This window comes from Schistosoma haematobium, chromosome 1, assembly GCF_000699445.3.
Source record: "Schistosoma haematobium chromosome 1, whole genome shotgun sequence".
NCBI classification, from domain to species: domain Eukaryota; kingdom Metazoa; phylum Platyhelminthes; class Trematoda; order Strigeidida; family Schistosomatidae; genus Schistosoma; species Schistosoma haematobium.
In genome coordinates, this window is record NC_067196.1 from 23,568,496 (window position 1) to 23,593,822 (window position 25,327).

At 33.1% G+C, this 25,327-nt stretch overlaps 2 protein-coding genes across 2 annotated transcripts; one reads left to right on the forward strand and one right to left on the reverse strand.

Annotated features, from left to right (window-relative positions):
• Positions 1-510: 510 nt before the first annotated feature.
• Positions 511-17,565, reverse strand: LRRC23 (Leucine-rich repeat-containing protein 23). Its single transcript, XM_051213494.1, has 7 exons — positions 17,324-17,565; positions 11,257-11,513; positions 9,082-9,367; positions 7,221-7,297; positions 6,326-6,456; positions 3,059-3,262; positions 511-714 (listed from the first exon to the last, which is right to left on the reverse strand). The coding sequence occupies exons 1-7, from the start codon at positions 17,521-17,523 to the stop codon at positions 664-666; spliced, it is 1,206 nt and encodes a 401-aa protein (XP_051073459.1). The 5' UTR covers positions 17,524-17,565; the 3' UTR covers positions 511-663.
• A 5,846-nt stretch (positions 17,566-23,411) lies between these two features.
• MS3_00005431 (uncharacterized protein) lies at positions 23,412-24,756 on the forward strand (the record flags this gene model as incomplete). The annotated part of the gene is made up of 2 exons (XM_012943341.2): positions 23,412-23,760; positions 23,793-24,756. 2 exons carry the CDS (start codon positions 23,412-23,414, stop codon positions 24,176-24,178), a joined length of 735 nt encoding a protein of 244 aa, XP_012798795.1. The 3' UTR covers positions 24,179-24,756.
• Positions 24,757-25,327: the final 571 nt, after the last annotated feature.

A 25,327-nucleotide genomic window follows, 5' to 3' on the forward strand; every position in this document is an offset into this window, starting at 1 on the left:
CGGTGAATACTGCCAAGATTTATTCAATTATTTCATTGAAACTTATGTTTTAAGGAATTTGACCAATAAATCCACCTACTAAAAAGCTCAATTTAATGGTGCAGAACCTCATAAACAGTAATGGATAAACTTTAGTTCCAACAGTTTAGTTAATTCTTCCACTAGTTTAGTGAAGATGGGTAAAAGACCCAGAACTACTCAAAGAATACTATAATGTTTTGGGTAAATGAATTCCCTTCTATTATGTAGTGAAGCATTGATTTTGTATAGGATGGTAGGTGGACACTGATGAGAGGTTATAAATTAATATCCATTACTCTTTAGTTTTCAATTGTTCTCCAGAATAAAAACTAATTTTATTGTTATAAGTTTCACGTTTGTTAATCCTTATGCAATGCTTATACAATATCAGTAATAAAAAAATAAAAAAATAAAAGTTCAGAAATGAAATGGACACTAACCTCACTTTACCCCACTTCACTATGCATAAAGATAAAGTACAATGAATTATTTGATATTGTAAATGTTATATTAGATAATTTACAGACAGACAATAAAAGCATCTATTTGTTGATTTTATGAGTTGGATTTATTTTCTTTAGATTGACTGAAATTATTATTTTTTTAACTGGTCCGGTTTTTTGTCCATAATTCTTTTGTTTCTTATTCCTCTTCTTCTTCTTCTTCTTTTTCACTTTCGACAATATCATCATCCTTCATAAAATAAACGGAAATATTCATTTAAGTGAAAAAATTTTCAAATGATTAAATCATTATAATATAAATATATGGGAATAACTTACGCCGTGAACTGATATCATCTTGGTGAAACATTGAAAATTATAATGTTAGATAGCTGTTATCTTATAGTTTGAGACTCTCCAACAGTGAGAACAACTAGGACATTATTAGTGGTTGAGTTTAAGACTTTCAGATCTCATGGTGAGAGTATTACTTTCTGATTAATAAATCAGGATCCCGCCATACAACGTTTTTTCTAAATTTTAGTGAATTTAAAATGTAGCATAACAATCATTCAATGATGTTGATAAATAACTTTATCACTACTGATACATATAGTTGAATTTAGTACTTCTTATATAGATACCAACAGTCTATCTTGAATCTATTCACTAGTCAACTCACAACTATTATTTGGTTTAGTAAGTAACATTAATAAACTTTTTATAAATTTAGATAAAATTAAATCTAAGTCAGTTTAAATTAAAATTCAATGAGGTCATGAAATGGAACGGTTTTAACGATTTTAGTATTCCAACTTTTGGATATTTTAGTTAAAAACTCTATTTTCATAGAAAGTTTGTTAAATTTTTTAAATTTTCATCACCGACCAATGTTCATTGGATAGCTATTGAAAATCGGTAAACATTAAGCATCTGTTTCTTTCTAATTGACTTGTGATTATTATATTAGTAGTTTTTGATTGAGATCATGAACCGATTGGTGTTAGACCACCACCTTTGGAAACCTGGAAGGACTGGACGACCGTTTCGTCCTATTTTGGGACTCCTCAGCAGTGCTCATCCACGATCCCGCTCGCGGGATTCGAACCCAGGGCCTTCTGTCTTGCTCGCGAACGCTTAACCTACTGGACCACTGAGCCAGTGCTTCCAGGTTTTCAAAGGTGCTCTAACATCAATCGGTTCATGATCTCAATCAAAAACTAAATAATCTCCACAACCCCTATACTAGATTATTAGTAGTGTTTGTTATTTCGTTTCTATTATTTCTGCCAATGTCCTGTTTAAAATTACTTTCTCTGTATACCAATATAAATTAAAAAATAGTAAAGGTATTATATTTGCAGTTTTTGAATTATTTATAAGTTATCTCTGTTAGATGAATGTCGAATTTCTCGTCAATAATGACACAAGTGAAAATATTTTAATAATTTTAAGCAAAATATAATGATCTAGATTATTATATAGGTCATTAGCTTATAGACCATTACATAATAATAATAATAATAATAACAATAATAATAATAATAAAGTCAACTTATTTGGCTTTGCCAAAAAAAACAAAACATTTCTGATTTGATTTCATAATTTCTAAACACAATTTTAAATGTTCATTTTGGTTAGTTTATTCAGTGTTTGTTTTGTTTCGTTGTTTTTTTTAAAAAAACACAAATTTGTGTTTGAAAGGTCATTTAAAAAAAACCGCCATTGGATACTGAAGTTTTAGTGTTAACTTTTCACAGTTGAATATGATTTTTTATAAATATATTTTAAAGTTCATTCAATTAGAATAAGATATTGTATAGTAACCAACGATAGTAATTAAAATGTAAACATGCTATAATGACTTTATATTACTTCTGGTTTTATCATTTATAAAGAAATTAAAGTTTTTGTTATTTTCCTTTTTTTAAAAGTGAAATTATCAATGTTGTGAAATTCTTATTTTCCTAATACTGACTTATTAGTAGTATGGAGTTTTGTTCTGTTTTTGTGAATTATTAACTAGATGCATTTGATATTCTGGTATATGAAAATCTTAAAAATGGAGATGTAAGTATTGAATTCAATTGTTAGGTATTAGTACAAAGTGAAATGTGTAGTTTGGATTCACCTATTAGATAATATTTATGAAAGAATTATGTATATAAAATAAGTCCTATTAGTTCAACTTTCATTTAGTCAAGTTATTTAGGATTCCAATTTAGATGATAGAAGTTGTTTTTCAGTATAAGACAGTCCTTTAATTGTGGTCGAAATCTATTCAATTGACATTTGTCGCTACTGAGCAATCAATTAGTTGTAAATATCTCAGTTTAACGGAAGATCAGTCGTGAACAGAATCTTTCAGTAGTAACGTCTTAGATTATGAAACTGAGTGACAGAGGTTCGTATCACATAGTGAGTTTTAGCTCACTGGAGATCAAATCTATGCTGAACAAACGAGTATTAAATAGTAAAAGGTGTAAATCAAGCAGGGTTTCTTCTTGACTACCTCCAATCATTCAAGAAATAAAAACAAGAGCATTCATGATTACGTTAAATATAATCTGTAGTTTATGTATACACTTTTCTACCTCATCTTCACCTGCTTCCTCTTGATAATCATTGTCTTCTTCAAGTTGTTCTTTACTACCTTCTTCATCATCATCCTGTATTTGTTGCTGTTCTTCTTCTTCTTCCATTTTCTCTTTTTCCTCATTTAAATCTTCTTTCATACTTTCGGGTATATGTTCTTCAATTGTATCCGATTCATTCAATTCCTGTTCTAATATGTCAGTCTTAAATAGAGAAAGAAAAAAGTTTAAATGATAAAGAGGACTTCACAATTGAGCTGAATTTTGTTTTCATTATTATTCTGGACATCATTGCCAGACCTTATACTTTATATTGAAATGAGCTCTTTAGTTATGCTTCTTGTGGAATGAAATTATATCATTTCAGCCATTTCATTTTTGAGGATACATCACCAAAAGTAGTCTAAATTTTAGTTTTAAAATTAAATTAAATATTGGGGGAATCTGAAGTTACATATTGGTTAGATGAAACACTTAGACGAAATAAAACTCGGAAATTTTGTTTTCAGGATAACTTTACAATACTAAATGTCATTGACCATGTGTTGTTCTGTTTTGGTATAAAACACTGTTTGTTTTATATTCAGAAAATTTTACACATTTAATCAGATTTACTAGACGATGGTTCCTTGATATTGCAAACAGATTGGAGTTAGAAATATGAATCATCGGATACCTATTTAGCTGTTTAGAGGTAAATTGTTTACGCGTGAGACTAGGCGTCTTGGGTTAGATCACCGGTGTGGTCGTGGACTTACAATACTGAAGTGTTTCATACTACGGCTAAACGACTGTCCAGTGCCCTCCCCAGTTTTCAATGATTATTTATCTGAGGTTGGATCGTGATGTAAACTGTAACATAAATTCAGAGCTTAGGAAACCATGTAGTACGGCTCTGAAGGGACTGTTGGCGTAGGATGATATATGCCAGCTAATTTTCAGACTCTTAGACTGTTTTTATGTCATCATTGAAGATCTGTCTCAGTCCATTTTTAATGAGATTATTACACACCATTGTTAACATTTATTTAACACCTTTCTTGCTTCATTTTAAATGACAAGTCATCAGTATTAGACTTGGGCAGTACTACATACTCATTTGATTATATTTCTAATTCATTTTTTCTGTCCAAACCTATGGAAAAAGGGGAACAAATTCACTTAGTTTTCGCACTTATTAAAATCTATGACAAAATATTTGGCTCTAGAAGGTTATCTATGTAGTATAATAATCACAGCGGTGTTGTATGGCTTAAAGAACAAGATATCAAATTCACTCATCTTCTTTATATTCACTGAAGTCACTTTTTTGTAAAAAAACGTTTTTCTGTTTGAATAAATTGTTTTTTAAATAATACTAAGCTTACTTTCCATCAACATTGAGTGGTAGAACAAGGAATCATATGGTGCAATAGGAAATTAAAAATACCCCTGAAGAATATTTAATATGTACCGTCTAATTGAAATCATCATTCAAAATGAATTATGTCATAAACGACTAATTTGTTGCCTCGTCATCCAGTAAAAGACTAAAGAGGACAGCCTTGACATTGCACATAAATAAAATAGTCTTCTTTATTATATACATATGTATATGTCAAATTCAAGAAAAAAGTACGCTTTACTGATGCAAAGAACAGACACACAATATCTATTCGTAAAACAAGACTAAAAGGTAGTATTGACTACTATTTTAATGCTCAAAAAGTTTTTGTAATACCAGACAAAACTGACACTGATAAGAATATTATAACATTAAATTTGTGTAACATCAAACTATTTGATTGTTGTGTTCAATGCTTTAATGTTAAATAGTACTGAGTGTTATGTATGTATATTCATATGTGTTATTTAAAAACAAAATGATGATTAAACGTGAAGCGAGAGTAGAAAAACATAAGACATGCAAAACAAAATATTGAGATACACAAAAACGACAGTCTATGACATTTGATCAATTCCTAATCAATATTATTCTTCTTCTTTAAATCTCATACAAGTTGGTTTATGAATATTCATTTAACCATGGATTTAATATAAGCTTGAAAATCATTGAAGAGGATTAAGCAGTGAATATCCGTTTTATCGTAGTATAGTACTCTTCAAGAAAGCACATTCATAACCAGAAAAGAGATCTGACTTTAGGCCTTCAGATCTCATAACAAGAAATTTGCCATTAATAAGATAATCAGTCACTCAGTTATATACGAAGTATAATTTAGCACGTTATTGATCACTTCATCGCCATATCGTATCGACAGAATGAGATGAAATTATTAAGAGAAATACTAGAGCAGTAGGAGTAGAAACATTATCTGTAGTAGTAGGAAATATTAAACAGAGGCAATGGGATTCGAGAGTAAAGGGTGAATTCGAGGAATTAAAAGGCATGAGATAAGTTTGAAACTCAGTACCTCAGAGAAACTAAAGAATAAATGCATTTGGACCATTTTGACCATATCACCTGACATCTTCAATCACTGATTGCGATAATTTCATGAACGCCAACCAGGTAGTTTATACACATCAAGACGGCTCAGTCCAACTGTCAATGATTTCATAGATTGATACCGTATTTTGATTTGGTAGCCCCTGATTTTCCTCTAACCTACTTCTACACTAGCCAACATCGAACATCAATTAGTAACTCAATGGCTACTGATTCAAACCTTGTTCTATTATAGTTATAAACACACTTATCAGCCGATACTGTCAGTTGATGACCGCCACACCCTCAAATCGGCTTATTTAAAAGATTAGGGATTCCTACTAGATATTCAGGAAAATTCATATCCTTACTTTCTGAACTGGCAACTAGATCACATGTATAAATCCATCACTCTCGCTGTCAACATGGTGATATCATATAATCATTTCTACTTATAAAGTTTAGTCAATACGAAATGGCTACTGCTGTTAGATAATCAAAGATCATAATGCACTATAAATGCTCTTACATCGTAAACCATTTTCATCTCTGGCAGCGGTATTGGTAATGTATACAAAAACGCTTTAGGGGATATAAAAACATTTCTATTGAATTTTATTATTTTGCTAAGCTAGTTTGTTGGTTAAGTTGTTTATTTATCATAACAGTAATTCATTTGGTATCGAAAAGCAGATTAGACTCTTGTGATTTGACTGAGGGTGAAATACATCGAATCGGAAGTAAATTTAGCTACGTTAAACCCAGTCAAATAACAATCGAATCTTGGGTTTACATAACCAACCACAAAAAACATTTAAAATTTCTATATATAAACTTACATGTTTTGCTACAAATTCCAAGGCTGTACTGCGAAATATATCTGGAACACGTTTTTTATCCAAACGCTGTAATCTATTAACTAAACCAATTACCATTTGGCGATAATTATCTTTTTCTGTAACTGGATTATCTAATGGATATTTAAAAACAGCCTATTATCAAATATTTTTTGAACATTTCCAGTATATTAATATCAACTACTGATGATAATATGAGTAGGTATATCAAAATTATTTCAATATGCCCCAATGTAAATTCAAGATGTAATGTGCATGTGAATGAATGTAAAATTCTAGTTGAAGGGTTTTTACTGATACTGGTATAAATTATTAAGTGTGTTTTCACAAGTTTATCTCACTTGACAAACCACTAAAAACTAAAAGTACTGTGCAGTTGTTTCATCCTATGGGACTCATCAACGATATGCTTCCACAACCCCATTAGGACCTTCAGGTTTTCGGGAGATATAATTGGGTTAACATCAAACAGTGGAACACACCGCATTAGTTAAGATTTGGTGGCTGATCATTTCAAACACGCTAGTTGTACAGGAGATTATTTGCTGATCGAAAAACTTAGTAGTAATATCTCTGACTGTATAGTCGGGTGACGCGCTTTTGAATTATTGACGTAAGGATTGGAGATACGCTTTGCAAATTGACAGGTCATTTATTTTTATTTCACTAGGAGCACTGAAAGGCTAATAAATGATAATGATTATAATTGGAGAAGAATAATGGGACTTTCTAGATTCTTCACAATGTTGTTACAACTTGGAAATCTCAACTGATTTTCTTATATTTTTGTGTTGTTTTTAAATAAGTTACGTGATATTAGTCACATTATTTTAGAGATGATTCAATCATCTGTTTGTATAAAAATTGAATAACTCACCCACTAATGAAAGAAATTTTAATGAGGGCAAACAATTTAATCGTTTGACTTCGGAAAATTTGGAAATTTGGTTTCCTCTATAATATATTTAAATAGTAAAATATAGGCAAACATTAAACACATGATTGAAAAGTAAAATGATAATGTCATTTACATTGATTGGTTCAAAGTTATTATTAATATGTGCGAATTAATTAAGTCTAAAAGTTGGGTCGTAAAAATATCCTCTGCTGTTAAGAGCCATGACGAAATTTAATGAAATTCACATTTATTATACTAAGTCAGTCTATGACAGAGCTCAAACATCTATCATTGTTATCGGTTGGCAGCCGCCTAACTCTTGACATAATTAATTACATAGGTTGCAGTTATTCAGTAGGACTTTGCGGAATCGTGTTAAGAATGCAATTACTTTATGGAGTTAGACGCTTTGTGAAAAATGGTCTACAGATTTGTTAGTTAAGGGACCAGATAGCAGTTTATAGGTATCAGTTTAAGCTACTTAAAAGTAGTATATATTTAATGCACAGTCTTAATAAACCGTTGGTTTTAACGTGATATCAATTTTCCTTAGTTTTATGTGAAGATTTTGTGAAATATTAAATGTGATGACTGACAGACTTGTACGTTGTGATGACATACGAGTAACTTATTTCTGAATAGGTGATTTAAAACATGATGATAAATGAAACAAGACTAGAATTCAGGTCAAAAAGATTACAAATGATATTGTGATAATTAACAGTCTTAAAATCTTACAAATCATAGTCTTGATGATAAAAATTGAAATATATATGCTTGCTGAGATGACTGTATGCATGACGAGAATTTTCAAAGTTATTATATTTAATGAGTGTATCGTTATTATACTTATTGTGAAATACTATCTCATCTAATTTCCACACAAAATTCATCCATTCAAAGTTTACAACTGAAAAAAATTTCAGCCAATATCTAATATAAAAGACTTTTAAAGGTATCCGAATTTCCTCATTGAACTTAACTGTAGATTATTGGTGCATATGAATAAAAGAAGGAATACAGATGGGTTAATATAGATTTTCTAATGTCATTTTTAAACAAATAAAAGATATATTTCCCTAAATTTTATTAATCATTCTAGCTCTTGTGGGTAGCTTACTTTTGAAAACTTTGAAATACCAGTTTTGCAGTTTTAATTATTTATTCAACTGATAAGGAAATTAGACAACAATAATAATATTGTTGATTGGATAGGAATTTGAGATCGGTTCACTTCTTATGAGGTAGGATTTTTATAGTTTAAGATGAAACCATCAACTATCTCAGCCTATTTAAAAAACAAATTCGTTTAGCTGCCTCATATTTTTTAATGCAGAAAATAAAAACACAAAATCTATTTTGGAAGATTGAAATTAAAACAAGTCTATCACCTTTGATCTTGATGGTATCCAATGGGTTACAGATTTGAAGATAGGAGAATGTAATAGGTGTTAAGGTAAATAAAATAGACAGGACTTTGTTTTTCAAATGAACTGTGTCTTTTTAAGTCGAACAGTTACAACTTTTTAGATGTTCGAACAAACATGGGGTAAATTTGATTTTGGTTGAATTCTCTGAAAGTGGACAATAATCACCCATATGTTCAAGCTAAAGATGACATAATCGAAAATATTTGGAATAATTTTCCTCACATTTACTAGTTAAAATCCTAAAAAGCATGTAGTGATCAGAGTGCAAGTGGTCGAATTTTCTTAAACTATAGAGAAACGATGTTCATCATAGTTTCTATGTCCTTAGTTTTGTAAGTAAAAAATCTTAATTAATACGATCCACTGAAATTATATTTTAAAATAAAAGTTCAAGAAAGACATGAACAAACCTCAAATTAATATATTCTAATGAAGTTAAATTTTCTGTGAAGTCCGTTAACCTTGATAGACGATTATCACGTAAATGTAAACAAACTAATGATTTTAAACTAGAAATACCTTCTAGTCTACGTAATAGATTTTCTGCACAGTATAAGGTTTTTAAACTAATCATATCATCGATTCCATTCAATGTGTTCAATCGGTTACCACGTAATTCAAGTGTATGCAAATTTGGAAGCTGTTCAGAACTAAGTTTCGTATCGGTTTCTGACTTTAGTGAGACAATTGCGTTGTCTATAACAAAATTAGAGTAAACAAATAAGTAAAGATAATTAGAGATGTTTAAGTAAAGGAGAAAACAGGCAGGACCACCGATTATCTTTACATAAAATTACGGAGTAACTTGATAAAATAGAAAAACCATACGCCAATATTTCATTCGCAAAGTGTCCATTAATTGTCTCAGACTTCATTGTTTCCGCATTTCCATACCAATTGATTTCTGTTCCCGTTCTTTCCTCCTTGATCTTCTCAACCTCCTGCTGCGAGATATTCTATTTCTGACTAACGGTATATACTATTTATGTTAACATAAGTAGTAAACACCACAATACTGGTAAAATAGTAAATTACATATACTTTTTAATAAATGATCAGTATAAAACATTTAATGGGAATATAAAGGGAATGGTCAGTGTTTTCAAGGTACAGTGAATTTTCCCTTATTACATTATTATTGTACGAATTTCCTTATGATCTCATTTTTCTCCATCAAACAAAAAAATAACATTTAGTTACGGGAATTTAAAAAATGGAAGGAAAATGAATGCTACTTTGATAGCGCAACTTTTCTTCTGTAGTTAATTGCTTTTTACGAAAAGTATTCACTGAAAGGTTAATCTATCGTTTTTATCAAGAGTTGACAACTGAAGAACTATTGAATACAAACAAACACCGAGCTACTGGTACACCTTAGCGTTCATAGGATTCTCAGGGAGACCATACTCGAAACCGCAAATAAAATTGAGGCCAGGACCTAAAGACTTCGCCACGGACACAAGACCCCCAGATTACTAAGTTCAAATTAAATGTAGTCACTCAATAATTTACTTGCGTGCAGAGCTTCAATTCAAAATAAATATAGAAGCGGAATGTCAATAAATATGGGATAGTTGAAAAAGTGGGATAAAACCTGGTGGTTCAAATATTTTAAATCAAATTAATTAATATTAATTTAGAGCTCGATATGGAAGAGCTATAATTTATAGATGAAATGACCTGATTAAATCTGATGAATTTCAGATGTTGAGGCGTAATTTGTCCATCCATATGGCTTCTTAACATTTTGGCGATACAGTTGATGTCAGTTCGTGATAAAAATCATAACTACAGTTTCCTAAATTTTGCGATACGATGTATTTGTTCAGAATATTATTTCATAGATACCTTTTAAATTGAATTTTTTAGTAACTATTTAAACATTAATAGACTGAGGACAACTGAAAATAGTTTGTCTTAAAGCTAAACCAAGTAGTTCCATCGTTTAATGTGTTGTATTTTCTATCTAACAGAACATAATATGAGAAAAATTCCTCTGGTTTCCTATGTCAAGTTTTATTTGATCAATTTTTGCGAATTCTCATATGTCTAATGTAGTGTTTTTTTCATTATATTTCTCCGAAGACCAGATTAGAACAGAAAGATCACTCATTTTTATTTTATTGAGTACCTTATTAGTCACTAAATATGATGAATAATATTAATTTAAGAGATGAATCTCGACATTACTCAATATTTTTTAAATTAAAATTTTGCTTGTGGCTGAGATTCAATCCAGGACGTGCGTTTCGACTTATTCAGGACTCGTCAACTGAATCTACCTACACACCAGTGTTTGTGTTCATAACTCAACATCCGTTCTTACTTAAACCCTTGTGACTTATTGGACATATTGAGACAATTCAGGCAGTATGAAAATATGTTAAAAGAGACTGATCAACTTCAGTCTTTAAAATCAACAACTAGAAGATTCAAATCCTTACAAATGAGTTGATTAGATTGATTTCAGTATTGTGATCTGGTCGTACAATATGGCTACTTATAATCTACACAGTAGTATACATTTATTTACACGAAAAACAATATTCCGTCAAGTAAATAATGAAAAATTACACTCAACCTACCATTCACCTTTAAATATTGTAAATATGGAAACGAAAGATTATTTATAGTAGTCAATTTGTTACTTGAGAGATCTAAGTATTGAAGATAACGTAATGATCTCAGTGATTCAACTGAAATAATTTGATTATTGTCAGCTTTCAAATATTGTAGATTTGACATTTCAGTAAGTGGTGATAAGTCTGTTATAAAATTGTTACTCAGCATGATAAAACGTAAATGAATGTATCCACGTAGAATCCCAATATCGAATAGATTTCTGTTATGGGTGGAAAAAGAATTAAGGAACACATACAATAAAAAAGATATATATATAGTGGTATGAACTTAGCTGTTTTCTACATCAGTCTCTAACTTTGGATAGTGATGATATTGTTTGAATGAAGTACAAAAAGCATTATTAAATTGCACATCTCTAGAGAGGGTATTTGGATTTGGGGTATCTCTTAAATAAGCAAACAAAGCCTGCTCAATATGTATGCAAACTAAAGTATTAAAGTTGTTCGTTTGTAAACATGACTGAACAAACGACAACTCAAGTGGTACTTAAATAGCTAGTTCATTGAGTAAATCCATTCTTGATGCCCAGTGTTTATTTAGCTAGTAGTTTGTGGAATTTGTAAACTTCCTATAAGTATGTCTGCTACCTTTAATTTCTCATTTTCGTTACACTACCATCAATGTTCAGTGCTGTTTTTATTATCATCCTTTTCTGATTGACTATATTTACTCATTAGCTCTATTATATTACATTAACTTACGTCCTAAAGACAGTTAAAGTCCTAGAGGCAATTAAAGATCTAGTAAAGATGGCTATGAGGCTATATTTTCTGCCTCTACTGACATTGGAGACTGACGAACTGATGAAACAAAGACTGAATATCATATTTTTATTGAAACCTAGTGTAAAACTTTCAGAAATTTCGCGAAACATTTGGGGCTATCCTTAAAAAACAGCAGATAAGAAAAACCTACTTTCACCAAGTATATCTAGTGTTCTAGTGTAAAACTATGTGGATGCAACTTAATGTAAAACAATAAGTCAGATTAGTGAACAAACTTCTGATAATTTCCACGAATGTCCTGAAGAATGGAAACAGGCACGTAATAATTCTATCGCTACAAATAGGAAATAAGTTATGTCGAATAGAGTTGATTTGTATTGGTTTTTAGAACAACGTTTTCTTAAAGTCACTTTACAGGTTAAGATCTTCAAGTTCATCGTAGACTAAAATCTAAAATAAAAGATATTTGACATTTAAATCGCTTGAGGTTCTCGCCTAATATTTTTGGTCTAAAATTTTGACATCTCTATACTATTCTTGATAACTAGGATTATATGTTGAGATACAAACATTATACCACTAATTCTACGTCTGGTGATGCTATTAAGATTCGATATTTCATAAATTCACTTGTTTAAAACCGGCAAGTAACTTGGTAATCTTTCAGAAAACCTTTTTATTAAAAGTACGTCTGATTAAAAAAACCTAGCTAATTCTCGTAAGAAGTAAAATTGGTTTGTAAATTGAAGAAGTTTATCTTATTTTATAAATCACAATGTCTTTTAACATGTATAAATTCTCTTTAAAATATTATGTCTCATCACAAATTTGGTAGTAAAACAGTTCTAAATAAATATAATGATAGTATTTGACACCTAAAGAATACAAAGAAACCAAATATATCCATATATTTAGTCCTGATTTGAGGCCTTTCACCAATGTGTATCTATGAAGTCACTTGTGATTGAGCTCAAAATGTTCAGTTTCATTGAGAACACACTATGTTCGGGTTGCTTAAACAGAGTTCATATTTATAGTTTTAATCGATTTTCAAGATGTCATAGCATTCATTTAATGGCCTAGGTGGCTAACTACCTCACTCTAGGTATTGGTTTGATTCTATGAGTCACAAACTGTAACTTGAACTACTGAAATACTTCTCGAAGCAAATCACTATTGAGTATAATTAACGTAGGATCTGGAACGGATGTGCGCTGGGCAGGTTGCTAAAACGCTTTGATACAAAAGGATGGAATTAACAGGATGGATAGCAAAGAAATCGAAATAATGTAGCAATGATAATAAAAAACTAATTGTTGAAAATACGGTTATTAAATACAGAGTGTAAAGTTACAAATGAAAAAATATCAAAACTGAAGATCTGAATGAAGATAAAGAGTAAATATTTCTTCGTTACTGCGACTGATTTAGAATCACTCCACCTAAAGTCTAGAATTGCTGATTACAATTATTATATAGATCACAATTAAACAGCCTGTTTCTTCCATCATACCTCTGACTAAAAGTCATTAATTTCATGGACTGATGCTGCGTTTGGGTTTGGCTCCCCAGTAGCTTTTTTTAAACCTACTATAACACCCGTCGACGTAGGTCATGGTTGGACAAAAGTAAAAAGCATTTCAAACTTCTCAGTCGATGAATGTTCACAACTTCCCCAAGTGATTTCCCATCTTTATCAAGTATCTTATGCCTAACTTTAATGGTGTCAACTGCTGAGCAAGTGATCATTATTTGATTCTGTGGCTTGAAGAGGTCAGGTAACCTTTTAGATACTTTACGTTACAGAATGAAATCAGTAAGAAAACCTTGAAAATCATATAACGTTGAATAGCGCTCGATTTTCAGCAAATCACTGGCTAAAGGTAATTTGTAAAAAGAGGGAAAACTATCAAGGAATGCAAATGTTTCGGGATAAAGAGAACGAATATGGAATGAATTTTAAAGTTTATCAACCAATGTCGATATTTTATGACCGTTGATTACTGATCTTGTAATAAATTCAACTGTTGAGATAATATTTTCGAATCACTTGAAACTAATGATTGAAACTGTTAAGAATTAATTTTATATACTCACTAGGTTGCTCCGAGATTAGTCTTATTGTGATCGATCTAAAGCGCTGTAAAAACTTAACTTATAGCTTGATACAGATAATGCAGTTTCTAGTTATAGAGTATAACTTTGGTCAGAATATAAGGTATAATTTTAGTTCTCTTGTGTTTTACATATAGCAAACTTTTGATAATTATCTGTGATAATAACACATTTATGATTGAAACCGTGTAGGTTTGACATTTAACAATAAATATCCACCAAATCAAAATATGAGACAAGTGTGATTTAAGCTTCTCAAAATAACACAGTTACAGCACGACCTGCTCAACCTTCTAGACTACATAGTATCAAATTTCGGATTTGCTTAGAATAACATGTATAAGTGGACAAAATTGTCTCCAATTAGCTCGTCATCAGGTTTTACTCTATTATACAGGAATATTTGCATAAATTTATGAAATATTAAACCAATCAAACCGGTTTAGGAGTCAGTTATCACCACATATTGCAACGGTTTATTTGTCACTACATCATATCTAAGGATCAGGGTCAATTTATGCACTACTTATGAAATAAAGTTGGTATGCGATAACCGTGCTTGTCCGAAACGATCGCTTTCGCATAATAATAGGATAGAAAACAAAGTAATGGGATTCCTTCATCATCATTATAAGAGAATTCAGATACATTTGCAGAGCCAAATATAGTTAAGGCCGAGATCTAATAAAACTGTTTTAACAAGGTCTATTTCAAGGATATCGTTGTTAACGTTTCTAATAGTCACACTGTCAAACTAACAACTATAGGATCAGTGCTTGTGACTGAGAAAACCGTTCTTCAATTGACTATTAATCGCAAACACAGTAAATTACTAGAAGCTGATGGTTACATCCAGGATTCCCGTAATCCCTTGTGGAAATTCTTCTAAAGCCACTAAGTACGCTGTTCAACATATTTGTTTCAAAAACTCAACTCCTTTAGGAGTGGAAGGATGCCATCGTTGGCCATATATTTAAGTATGAAAGGAGACAGATCGTATCTAACCACATACTTGTCAGTTCAACTGGCATAGTAGTTAAGGTATTTAAAAATAAATTATGAGTAGCATTAGGTGATCTGTTAACTCCGGAGTAACAGGAACTTTTGAACGGACATTAATACGTAACTAAATTACTAATTTCTAGAGAGAGCTGAACAGGGTTTTAAGATAGACGTTTGCTTGTTAGTGTGATATTCTTGGACTCCAGCAATCGATAAGATATCTCACTTAGGGCTTATAGAGAAACTCTTCAGCTTTGAAATAAGAACCATACAAGTTTTGATAAGAAACTTCTTCTATGATCAACGATAGATAGTGAAGGTAAATGAGTCAACTTCTGGATGTAAACTAGCTAAGAATGACACGCTTCAAGACAAAATCTTGGGTCCTATATTTATTACTCTTCGTGTCAATAAATTACTAGAACTGTTCAAACCGTCGACATTTATTTGAGAGTATCAACGTCTGAATAACAACACATAGTTAAAGTGGTCACTTAGATCTCCAAGCTGATTTGGACAACTTATTTAACTAGTACCAAGGTTGGAGTTAAAAGATTAATTCTAGCAGTACTGCGCTAAAAAACACTGGATATAAGAATAGTTGCCAATATACTATCAACGAAACAACGCGTCCATACAAACAGAATCAAAAGACCTAGGAGTAATAGTGGGTCAATACTTGAAAACAATCGCGTATTGCAATTCAACAACTGTAGAAAGTTTTCAAGTGTGATGATCACTTAGCCAAATATTCAAGTGCTTTGATAAAGATGCTCCACTTGCGTAAGATTTAGCCAAGAATATTTCATCTAGGCAGCTAGTTCATGCCTAATTAAGGGCGCTCACACATTCAAGTATATTCAGCATGAAGGGAATAAGCTGACTATAGATCATTTCAAACTCTCCTACGAAAAACAATCGAAACTCCTGAACACCTTTCTCTCATTTTATTGTAAAACGCAAAGTGACCTTATGTTGTAACTCTGTATCTCAAGTAATAACCATCTCTAAGGACACTGTAAAGAGGTTCAAGAACTATCAGAAAATAAACTCAAGGCGGGACCACTTTTTGTTACCAAGTGGTCAATGACTGAAACATTCTACCCAAGAAAGTGATGCCGGGCCCTCTAGGGAGCACTTCCAAGTAGAAGCTGGGTCTTGCTGAAAAACAGCTTACAATATTTAAACGAACAAATATTGTTACCACTAAGAGCTTGATATAACTAGTCCTGCATGATTGTTATTTGGCTATGTATCAAAACAAAAAATGTCAGTTTATGGCGCTTAATACAGACGTGCTTAATCCAAATAATTGTGTGCTCATTTTCAAAAACAATATAAGTTTGAGTATGTGACTCTCAAATGCATTAATTCAATTTTATTGTTTGACTTGTGGCCATTCGTGTGACTAAATCTAATGCCTTGTATAGAAATCGTCCAAACACTTATTCATTTGGTTTCCTGTTTATCTATCTATTGATTATTCACATTTTAATACTATAATAATGTACGAATACTTGAGACTCTCTGACTAATTGATTCTCTAAACAGTTTGGATTCATCTCTATGCAATGTAGATGAAACCAGTCAAATACAGTCCTGAATTTATTTCACTACGATACAATTACTGGCCTTTCTATTGCCAGCGTTATTTCTGCCCTAATACAGTTGCTGGTGATTCTAAGTCGCAGTATCTATATAAATGTAATTTAATAACAAAGAGGTCTAAATCTAGCGTTATTCCAATATTACTCCGAATGGAGATACTCGGAACGGATTCCAATATTACTATTGTTCTGGTCCGAGTATCTCCATTAGATCCAATTATAGCTCGATTGTTTATTACCATCATACATACTAGTGAATTCAATTACTGAAATACATATACAAGAACATATGTATCCTAGCTCTTGCTGAGTAATTTGTCACTGGTCATCGAGCATTAAGATAACGCGTATAACACAGTCGTCATGAGCAAACTTGGGGACTGCGAACAGAAAGCGAAGTAAAGGAAACCAAACTCAGATTACTGATTGCGATTAAGTGCACAGTTGTATGTTGCCGTCTACACTTTATCTTGAAAGTTCAATCTTCCGAAGCAAGATGGACATGCCAAATAAAATTAAAACAGAAGCACTCAGAATCCAATTAAAATAATAACACTAACTTGTCTGAACAGTCCAGTTTTATATAAGCATACGAAAAACCGTATCCAAGTCTATATGGTATTGATATGCTTTCAGCAACAATTTCTTTGGTTAAAGTTTGTTTAGGAACAGCTTCCTCATTATTTCCTTCTTCGCGCTCCAGGTTTTCCTCATTTTCATCAAAACCCTCTGAAACTAGTTCCTCTTCGTTACCGGACATTACAATCCGGCGCGGTAACTAATGTCTAATTTTGAAAAGACCGGGAATGTAATGTTGAAAATCTCGCATAACCAATATTCAATTCATATGTGACGAGCCTATCGGTGTCACAGTTTGGTTACAGGTTTTCGGTAGGTTCGAATGAAAGTAAACTGGTTACTCGTCTGCACCGATCCTAGTGAGTTTGATAGCTTTTTCCAAGTTGGTAAGTATTTTCCGATCTTGCAAACTCATTTGTCCCAGGGAAGTGGGGGGAGATAGAACTGGCAACCATCATACTGCCTGATAGACTAGCTTGTTTTAGTATAAGAAATGAAAAACCAGAGTACAGAGGGGAGAATGGGAGACGAGAGTTAAGAGAAGTCAATTAATTAGATGAGTTAATTAGTCGACAAAAGTTTGAGAAAAAGTAGAAAAACGGTGTTTAAAAAGGGCAAGATGGGTAGGGCAGCATCATTGATGAAAAGGGAGGATCCGACCCAAACATAAAGGAAAGGATTAGCAAAGTAAGGGCAGGATTCCCACAGTTGAAGAAGCAATGGAACTCGGAACAACTGTCAACAAGTATCAAAGTCAGGATCTTCAATACCGACGTCAAGATAGTTCCACTGTACAAATCTGAAACTTGGAGAAATACTACAACCATCATCAAAAAGTACAAGTATTTAGAAAAAATTGTCTACTGAAGATACTCCATGTCCGTCGGCCGTATACCATCATCAAAAGAATACTGTGGGAGGGAAGAAATCAGGCTCTAGCTGAAGATGAAATTAAGAAAAAACATTAGAAGTGGATAGGATATATACTGAGGAAATCACCAAACTGCATCACAAGGTAAGCGCTAGATTGAGAGAAGAGGAAGATCAAAGGGCATATTGCGCCTAAATTTGGAAACAGACATAAAAAGTATGAATAGCAACTGGGAAGAACTGGAAAGGATTCCTCGGGATAGAATTGGCAAAAGGATGCTAGTGGGAGGTCTATGCTCATTGATGAAAGGGTAGCAAGAGTAAGCAAGTAAACACTAACAATAGTGACACATAAAGGATGATAACAATAGTAGTGCTAGATGAGCTTAGGGACGGTTGTCAGGCCAAATAACGAACGATTAAAATCTTATTCCGTGTGAGCATAATTGGACCTTATTCCATGAGAAAGGTTATAAACTTTCAGCGTGCACATAATTTTCTCCACCCCTTAAAATGTTTACTACGAGAGCCACGTCATTTGGGAATGGACTCCAGATGAGATCTTCCGGTAAGGAAAAAAGATGCTACTTCACCCCGATTTTTCCGTTTGATGTAGGGTCAGACGGGAATTAATTCACGAGTTGATATATTTGCCATCAGATACTCTTTTACTAGAGAAACCTGAGGTGTTTATTGCTCTGTACACTAACATCAGTTTGACTCTTAATTTCCTGTACTGTAACGGGAATAGTTCAAAACGGTGAGTTCATTCCTCACAGCATCTGTCCCTTAATCCTACCACCCATTGTGTTTTATGCCCTTGTAATTGTTATAAGAGAAGTCTTTTCCAAAAGGAAGTGTGTAAAACTAAGATTCTCGAGATGAGACCATGTGTGCGTTTAATCGAGCGTTTTAAAACAGTTATCAAGTGACAACATTAATCTACCTCCGTGTAAAATGTTAAACTGCATGATTTCCGGCGACGTGCCAAGTGTCGCTTGCACCGATGCCCAAGTTTGACTTAATCAGTAAACCCAGGTCATACCATGGAGATAATTGCTAGAAAATGACCATGAAAGATATTGGAGGTTTGTATAGAGACGAATGGATATTCGTAACGTGACACCCTTCTCTCCCATCACTTCAGTAGCGCGAAGTCCTTTTGGAACCGAGGTTTCGCTCGCTTCCTATGGGTCTCCAGAGGTTGAGGTCATCAGTGTAGATAAGACCTGTGAGCTACTTTTTATCCAGAAGATCGTTTGTAGCAACCAGGAAAATAAGGTCTGTAAATTGATTCCCTGTGAGACTTCGGATTTTAAGGTTCTCCAGTTTGCACACACTCTATATCGTTAAGTGCAAAATTTTCGGCTCTTAAGTGATTTCACAACCAGGAAATGATTAAGTAGGCGAAACCCTCTTTTCGATCTCCATTACAAAGTTTAAGTGTGGTACATCGACAAATACTCTGACAAAGTCAACAAATATCGCAATCTTGAAGTAGACATAGATGTGTGTCATCACTTCTCCTTCTACTCAGTGTCCCCTATCACACCTGAATGATGTCATCTCTTGAATGTTCAGTTTTCCAATCATAACATCGAAAGAGAGACAGATGTCTGTGACCACTGCTTTGAGCTTGCTACACAGTTACCAATCTTCATATATCATAACAGGGGCACTTTGTTGATCGACGCATTACGCGTGGCTACTTGCGGTAGTATCTGTTTATGAAGCAGTATGTAGGAAGTGGCTCACATTGTTGGCATCTATTGTGAAAACCAGTCCAAACAATCTTTTTACAACTGCAGTGAGATTAGCAGCTGTGGTTTCGTCATGGGCGGATTACTTTTTGAGGGTCGAATTATCAGGAGCCAAACTCATGGTGGCTCTCGTTTTAGATATTAAAGATCTTTGAATATTTTAATTGTGAAATATTTTCACAAGGAGTGTGGTCATACATGGAAGGACACAAGTGAATTATACTAAGACATCTTGAAGGAAAAGATTGACTCTGAAAGAAACATCGAAATATCTCCGTGACGGATGGCTCGTGGGGGCGGTAGAAAAGTAATTTCTCGCACATATAATGTGCTTCCATGTGCACCGTTGAGCCAATTTTTCTCAACCCATAGCTGACATTTTGCCATTATATTGGGTTCCACGCATCTTGATTAGCAATCGTTCCTCAAGGTCCTACAATGCCAAACAAATCGGTTGAAGAGTGCTAAGACTAGAAGCAAAAAACCCAAGGTCCGAAGCAAAGTCGTACTGCTAACTGTACAGATGTGTGACGGCAGTCAAGTGTTTCCTTCAGACAACCAGCATAACAGCAATGTTGCCTTCCCACAAGGAGATGTGGGGCTAGAAGAGGTCAACCCTAAAAATGAACACATCGCCCTATCCCACAGATATTCGTCTCCGGCGGTAAGGTCTCAACAAGTATGGAAACCTGGATTACCATGCAAGCAGTGACAAGTGTGGTATTTGTACTAACTGATAATTATGCTTACTTGATCGTTCGCTTATCAAAAATTTCATATGTGATACTCCAAGTTGCACTATTCTATTTTCATCTGCCTTAAACTGCACTATTTCGAAAATTCTTAGATAGCAAATCAGCTTGAATATTTGTGATTATCATAATAAGTCATTATTATTCACAAGCAACTTTTGGCATTTAGGTGTTGCGAAGAAAACATTTCGAGTTTCTTCGGACATGGGATTATGCACACGTGTTAACAATGTTTGCATAATATTCGGCATATTTAAACAGTTGCTATAGAATTCGGAGGAAAACTGAGTAGTCTTTAGAGAAAAAATGAAAGGAAGAAAAGCTAAACATGTAAATAAGTCAGTATGTTTGGGGAACAGAATAATAAACGGAGATATATGTATTACAGAATGAATCTAAAAAGGTAAAATAAAACAAATCAATCATTCACTAGGACTTGATGGTAGAATGAATTTGTGCAGTAATATTTTGGAATGATGCAATGAAAGTTTTAACTAATTGCAGAGAATAATCGTCAAATATCGATTTGTACGAGTCATATGCGCGTGATAAAGACAAGATAGGTCCGAAAAGTTGATTTATCTGAGTGTAAAACAAGATAATGTGTCTTTAATTATGAATACTCTTGAAGTGGGAACATTGGATACGAACTAGTCATATTACTTTGCTTGGGAATCAATGAAGCGGGTAAGTGTGTGGGCACATTAAGCCTAGAAATGGAGAATTATTTTTTCTCTGTAGGCTGCTGACGAATGTCTATCAAGTGGTAACTGAATGAGGAGACTGAATTACAGCTTAATCCAAAGTTTCTCCCTACAAAAGTGAAGAAGCTTTTGGTACTAAAGTATTTATGGACAGTATGATTTACATTGATTAGATGCACACGAGAATCTGTTGCTTAAGCACGTACTTTCTATGGACACTGGTTGAATTTAGACGCTAATATCATTGGATGCCGGCTCAGTGGTATAGATGCTAGTTGTTCATCCGCGAGGAGATAACTCCGCGGTTTGAATCTCACAAGGGGAATTGTGGAGGCGCACTTCTATCGAGTCCAATAATAGGACGAAAATATCGTCTAGTTCTTCCAGGTTTTCCATGGTGAGCTAGATTTAAATGACTCATGAATTTAACTATTAAATTACCATGATATCCCTAAAACTCTTCTCTGAACATTGGTTTCTATGGGATCTCAGGAAAAATGGCTAATATGCACTAGCTTTTGATAAAAAATCATTTCGTGATCCTACCAATTTCTTACTGGTACACATATAGAAACACCACCATCTGTGAAACCATGTAAAACTACTGTCCATGTCAGTATTAAATGTGTTTATCTATGTTACTTGAATAATTGACCTACCAAATTTGTAAATTTAACAAGATTTGACATCCTAATCTATAAGAAATAACGTGAAAGCCGTATCACTGTCTATACTGACTCGTCCTAACGTGACAGTCAATAACATTCTGTTTAGAACTTTGGCCGAGGATAGAAAAATACACTTGAAGTGTAAAGGAAGAGGTTACGTAGAGTGATGAATCATATCTAACCGACTAAATGTTAAGCGTTCGCCATTTCTGATCTCTGGGTGTTAAATTTTGAACATGAGTCTTCTTCACAAAAAGAGGGCTTACGAAATTGCATGACATCGCAACGCAAGGCCAGTTTCACCATATGAGTGACATCCTTCAAAAGTGTCGTAGAAGAAGGATGTTTAATGAAAGTAATAATCCAAAATGATAAAAACTGGTTGCTGTCCTATGGAAGCAGTGTTCAGTGTTAACAGACATTACTGTGAGCCTCACGTTATGTCGTCAATTGTTGACAGAAAGTGTTGCAGTTCAACGTTGTTCTAAATGTATATTTTATCAAATTTCTTAATCCACGAGACGGTTATTACGATGTTGAACCAAGTTTTTTATGCATGTGCTTTCTCACTTACATGCGGTATGTTAAGGCCAGTTGTGGGCATATAGTAAGAGCATGTACAATCTCACATGAGGTTGACAATTAGAACGCATTACCCGTTAACTATAAATTTTTTCCAGATGTTCGTCTGTGACGAAGAAACTTTACGCCTTCAATGAAGATTTTCTGCGAGCATCCTTTCGCCATAAACTTCATTGCCGACTATGATTCCATTCCCTGTAAATAAATGTCTTCACCGAGTATAATTTTCTAAGTAAAATCGACTGTATGACAGAATCTTGAGATAAAAGGACACAAATGTGCTTAGATTCTGCATAAATCGAAGGAGGGAGTGAATAGCTTGGTATACGTTTAATCGAATAGTATACAATCTATCGTAAATTCACACAAGGTGACAAAAAGGGAAAATATATCACTATTTCCCAACGGAAGGCAGCAAAAGAGACTTTTTGACGCTTTCCCTCTTCATTTCTCCCTTTTCTGATTAAGAGTTGGCGTTTTATTCCATTTTGTTCGTTATTATTTCTTCTGTTTTGTCTGCTTGGGATGTATATCATTTAATTATTAGATAGTTCATTTACATTACGAGACATAGGGCTATCATGGAACACAACACCGTAACTTCAACATCAAAAGCTATTTATTGTTCCAGTTTCTGCAGTCTTTTTTATATTGACTGAGTGCACAATATAATTTTCCGGCTTTTTGTTTAAGTTATTGTTGTCAGAATAACAGAGTTGTCACTTTTTCGAAAATGGGCACTGATACTTTGAGTCCTGTTAGAGATAATCATGCAAAACGTAAATTAGTGGATCACTGCTGTCCAGAATTCGCCTTTAAACCTGTGGCATTCACTCGAAAAATCGATGTTGGGTCTCCACCTAAGGCTGGGGCTTTCATGCACAGATTGCTAAAATGTGATACTCAGTTTAAAATCTTTTATAATCGAGGTGACTTTCCTATCGCTTTGGAGCACGATAGCAAAGGCAACAAAATTGCATGGAAAGTGGAAATCGAAAAACTGGATTACCATCATTATTTGCCACTATTTTTTGAAGGTCTAGCAGAAACTGAACATCCATACGAGTTCTTTGCAAGGCAAGGTAAGTAAGTGAGTATAATCTTAAAAACAAAGGTGTCCATGACTTACTTGAACACGGAGGAAACAAAATCCTTCCTGTCATACCACAACTTATCATCCCAATAAAGTCTGCTCTCAACTTACGTCAGCACAAAGTTTGCTGTACTGTCCTCAAAGCCATTCAACATCTAGTCGTTTCTGGTGAGATGATCGGCGAAGCCCTTGTACCATACTACAGACAACTGTTACCAGTCATGAATACATTTATAAACAAAAACAAGAATTTGGGCGATGGAATTGATTATAGCCAACAAAAGCGTGAGAATCTGGGTGATTTAGTTCACGAAACTTTGGAAATACTTGAAATGCATGGGGGAGAGAATGCTTTCATAAATATAAAATATATGGTCCCGACTTACGAATCGTGCATGCTTCAGTAATTTAAAGTATTAGAAACATATTTTGCCATTTCCAATCATTATTATTCTTTGTATTAACTGGAGGAACAAAGTTTATCAATAAAGATCGGTTCCCAAAACTTCTAATATTCAGATCATTAACATCAAGACTTTTGGTTTATATCAGTAACTGCAGTATTTTTTAAGTCTTTTATTGTTTTCACCTGAACAATCTGTCAACTTACCAGGTGTGTTTTAAATTTTGAAGTGTTTGTAATTGGTAAGAACAGTTTGCTTTAAGATATAGCTCCATTTTTGTAGAAGAATTTTCGCAAACATCGCTTGATATATTGTTTTTGTGTATATATTCTTTTATTTTAAGTTTTAGAAACAGCAGTATGATGATCAAGATACTGCGGATTCTAGATTGTTCTATTTTCTGAATGAAAGATTGCCTTGTTTGATCTGTTCATCTTTTATTCAGCTAGAGAATTCTTCTCTATACTTTTAGTAGTTCTTGAGAAGAATTGTGATAAAGGTATATGCAGACAAGTGTGAAAATTTTGATACTAGTATTTGATTTTTATTCATGTTCATGAGATATAAATTGATTAATATTGACATCTAGAAGTTATTTTAAAAAAAACCACAAGAGAAATTATGAATGTCGAAAAGCCATCAAAATCAAAGGAAAACAGTGCAAAACTAGTAAAAACGACAACATATTTTTATAGCCTTTATTAGTAAAGCATTAAGCTATAATAAATAATAACATAACGTATTGGCTGTATAGAGAATGACAGCAAAAACCGGGGTTTTCTGAAAAACCCATTGTTTTGTCAATAGACAACAGTTTATAGGGTGAATAAGTGCTTAAAACTCGGTAAACTGGTGTCCATACATAATACAAGTTAAGTCATATTTTGAATAGTTACTAAAACTGCTGTATAATTTTCTGAAGGATCAAAGTATAATTACCTTGTATTAAGTTATTAAAGTTAATATTAGAGATCTAGGACGAAGCTTTTGATATGCTAGGCATAGATGAATTCGATATGCACAGGTTGCCTTTTGTTGAAGGGGATAAATGTAAAAGTGTTATATCGTTTTATAATTACATGTAAGCGTCAAAATTTGAATGAAGCCTACTGAGGTCTACCATATATTTTAGCACCTTCTTACATACATATT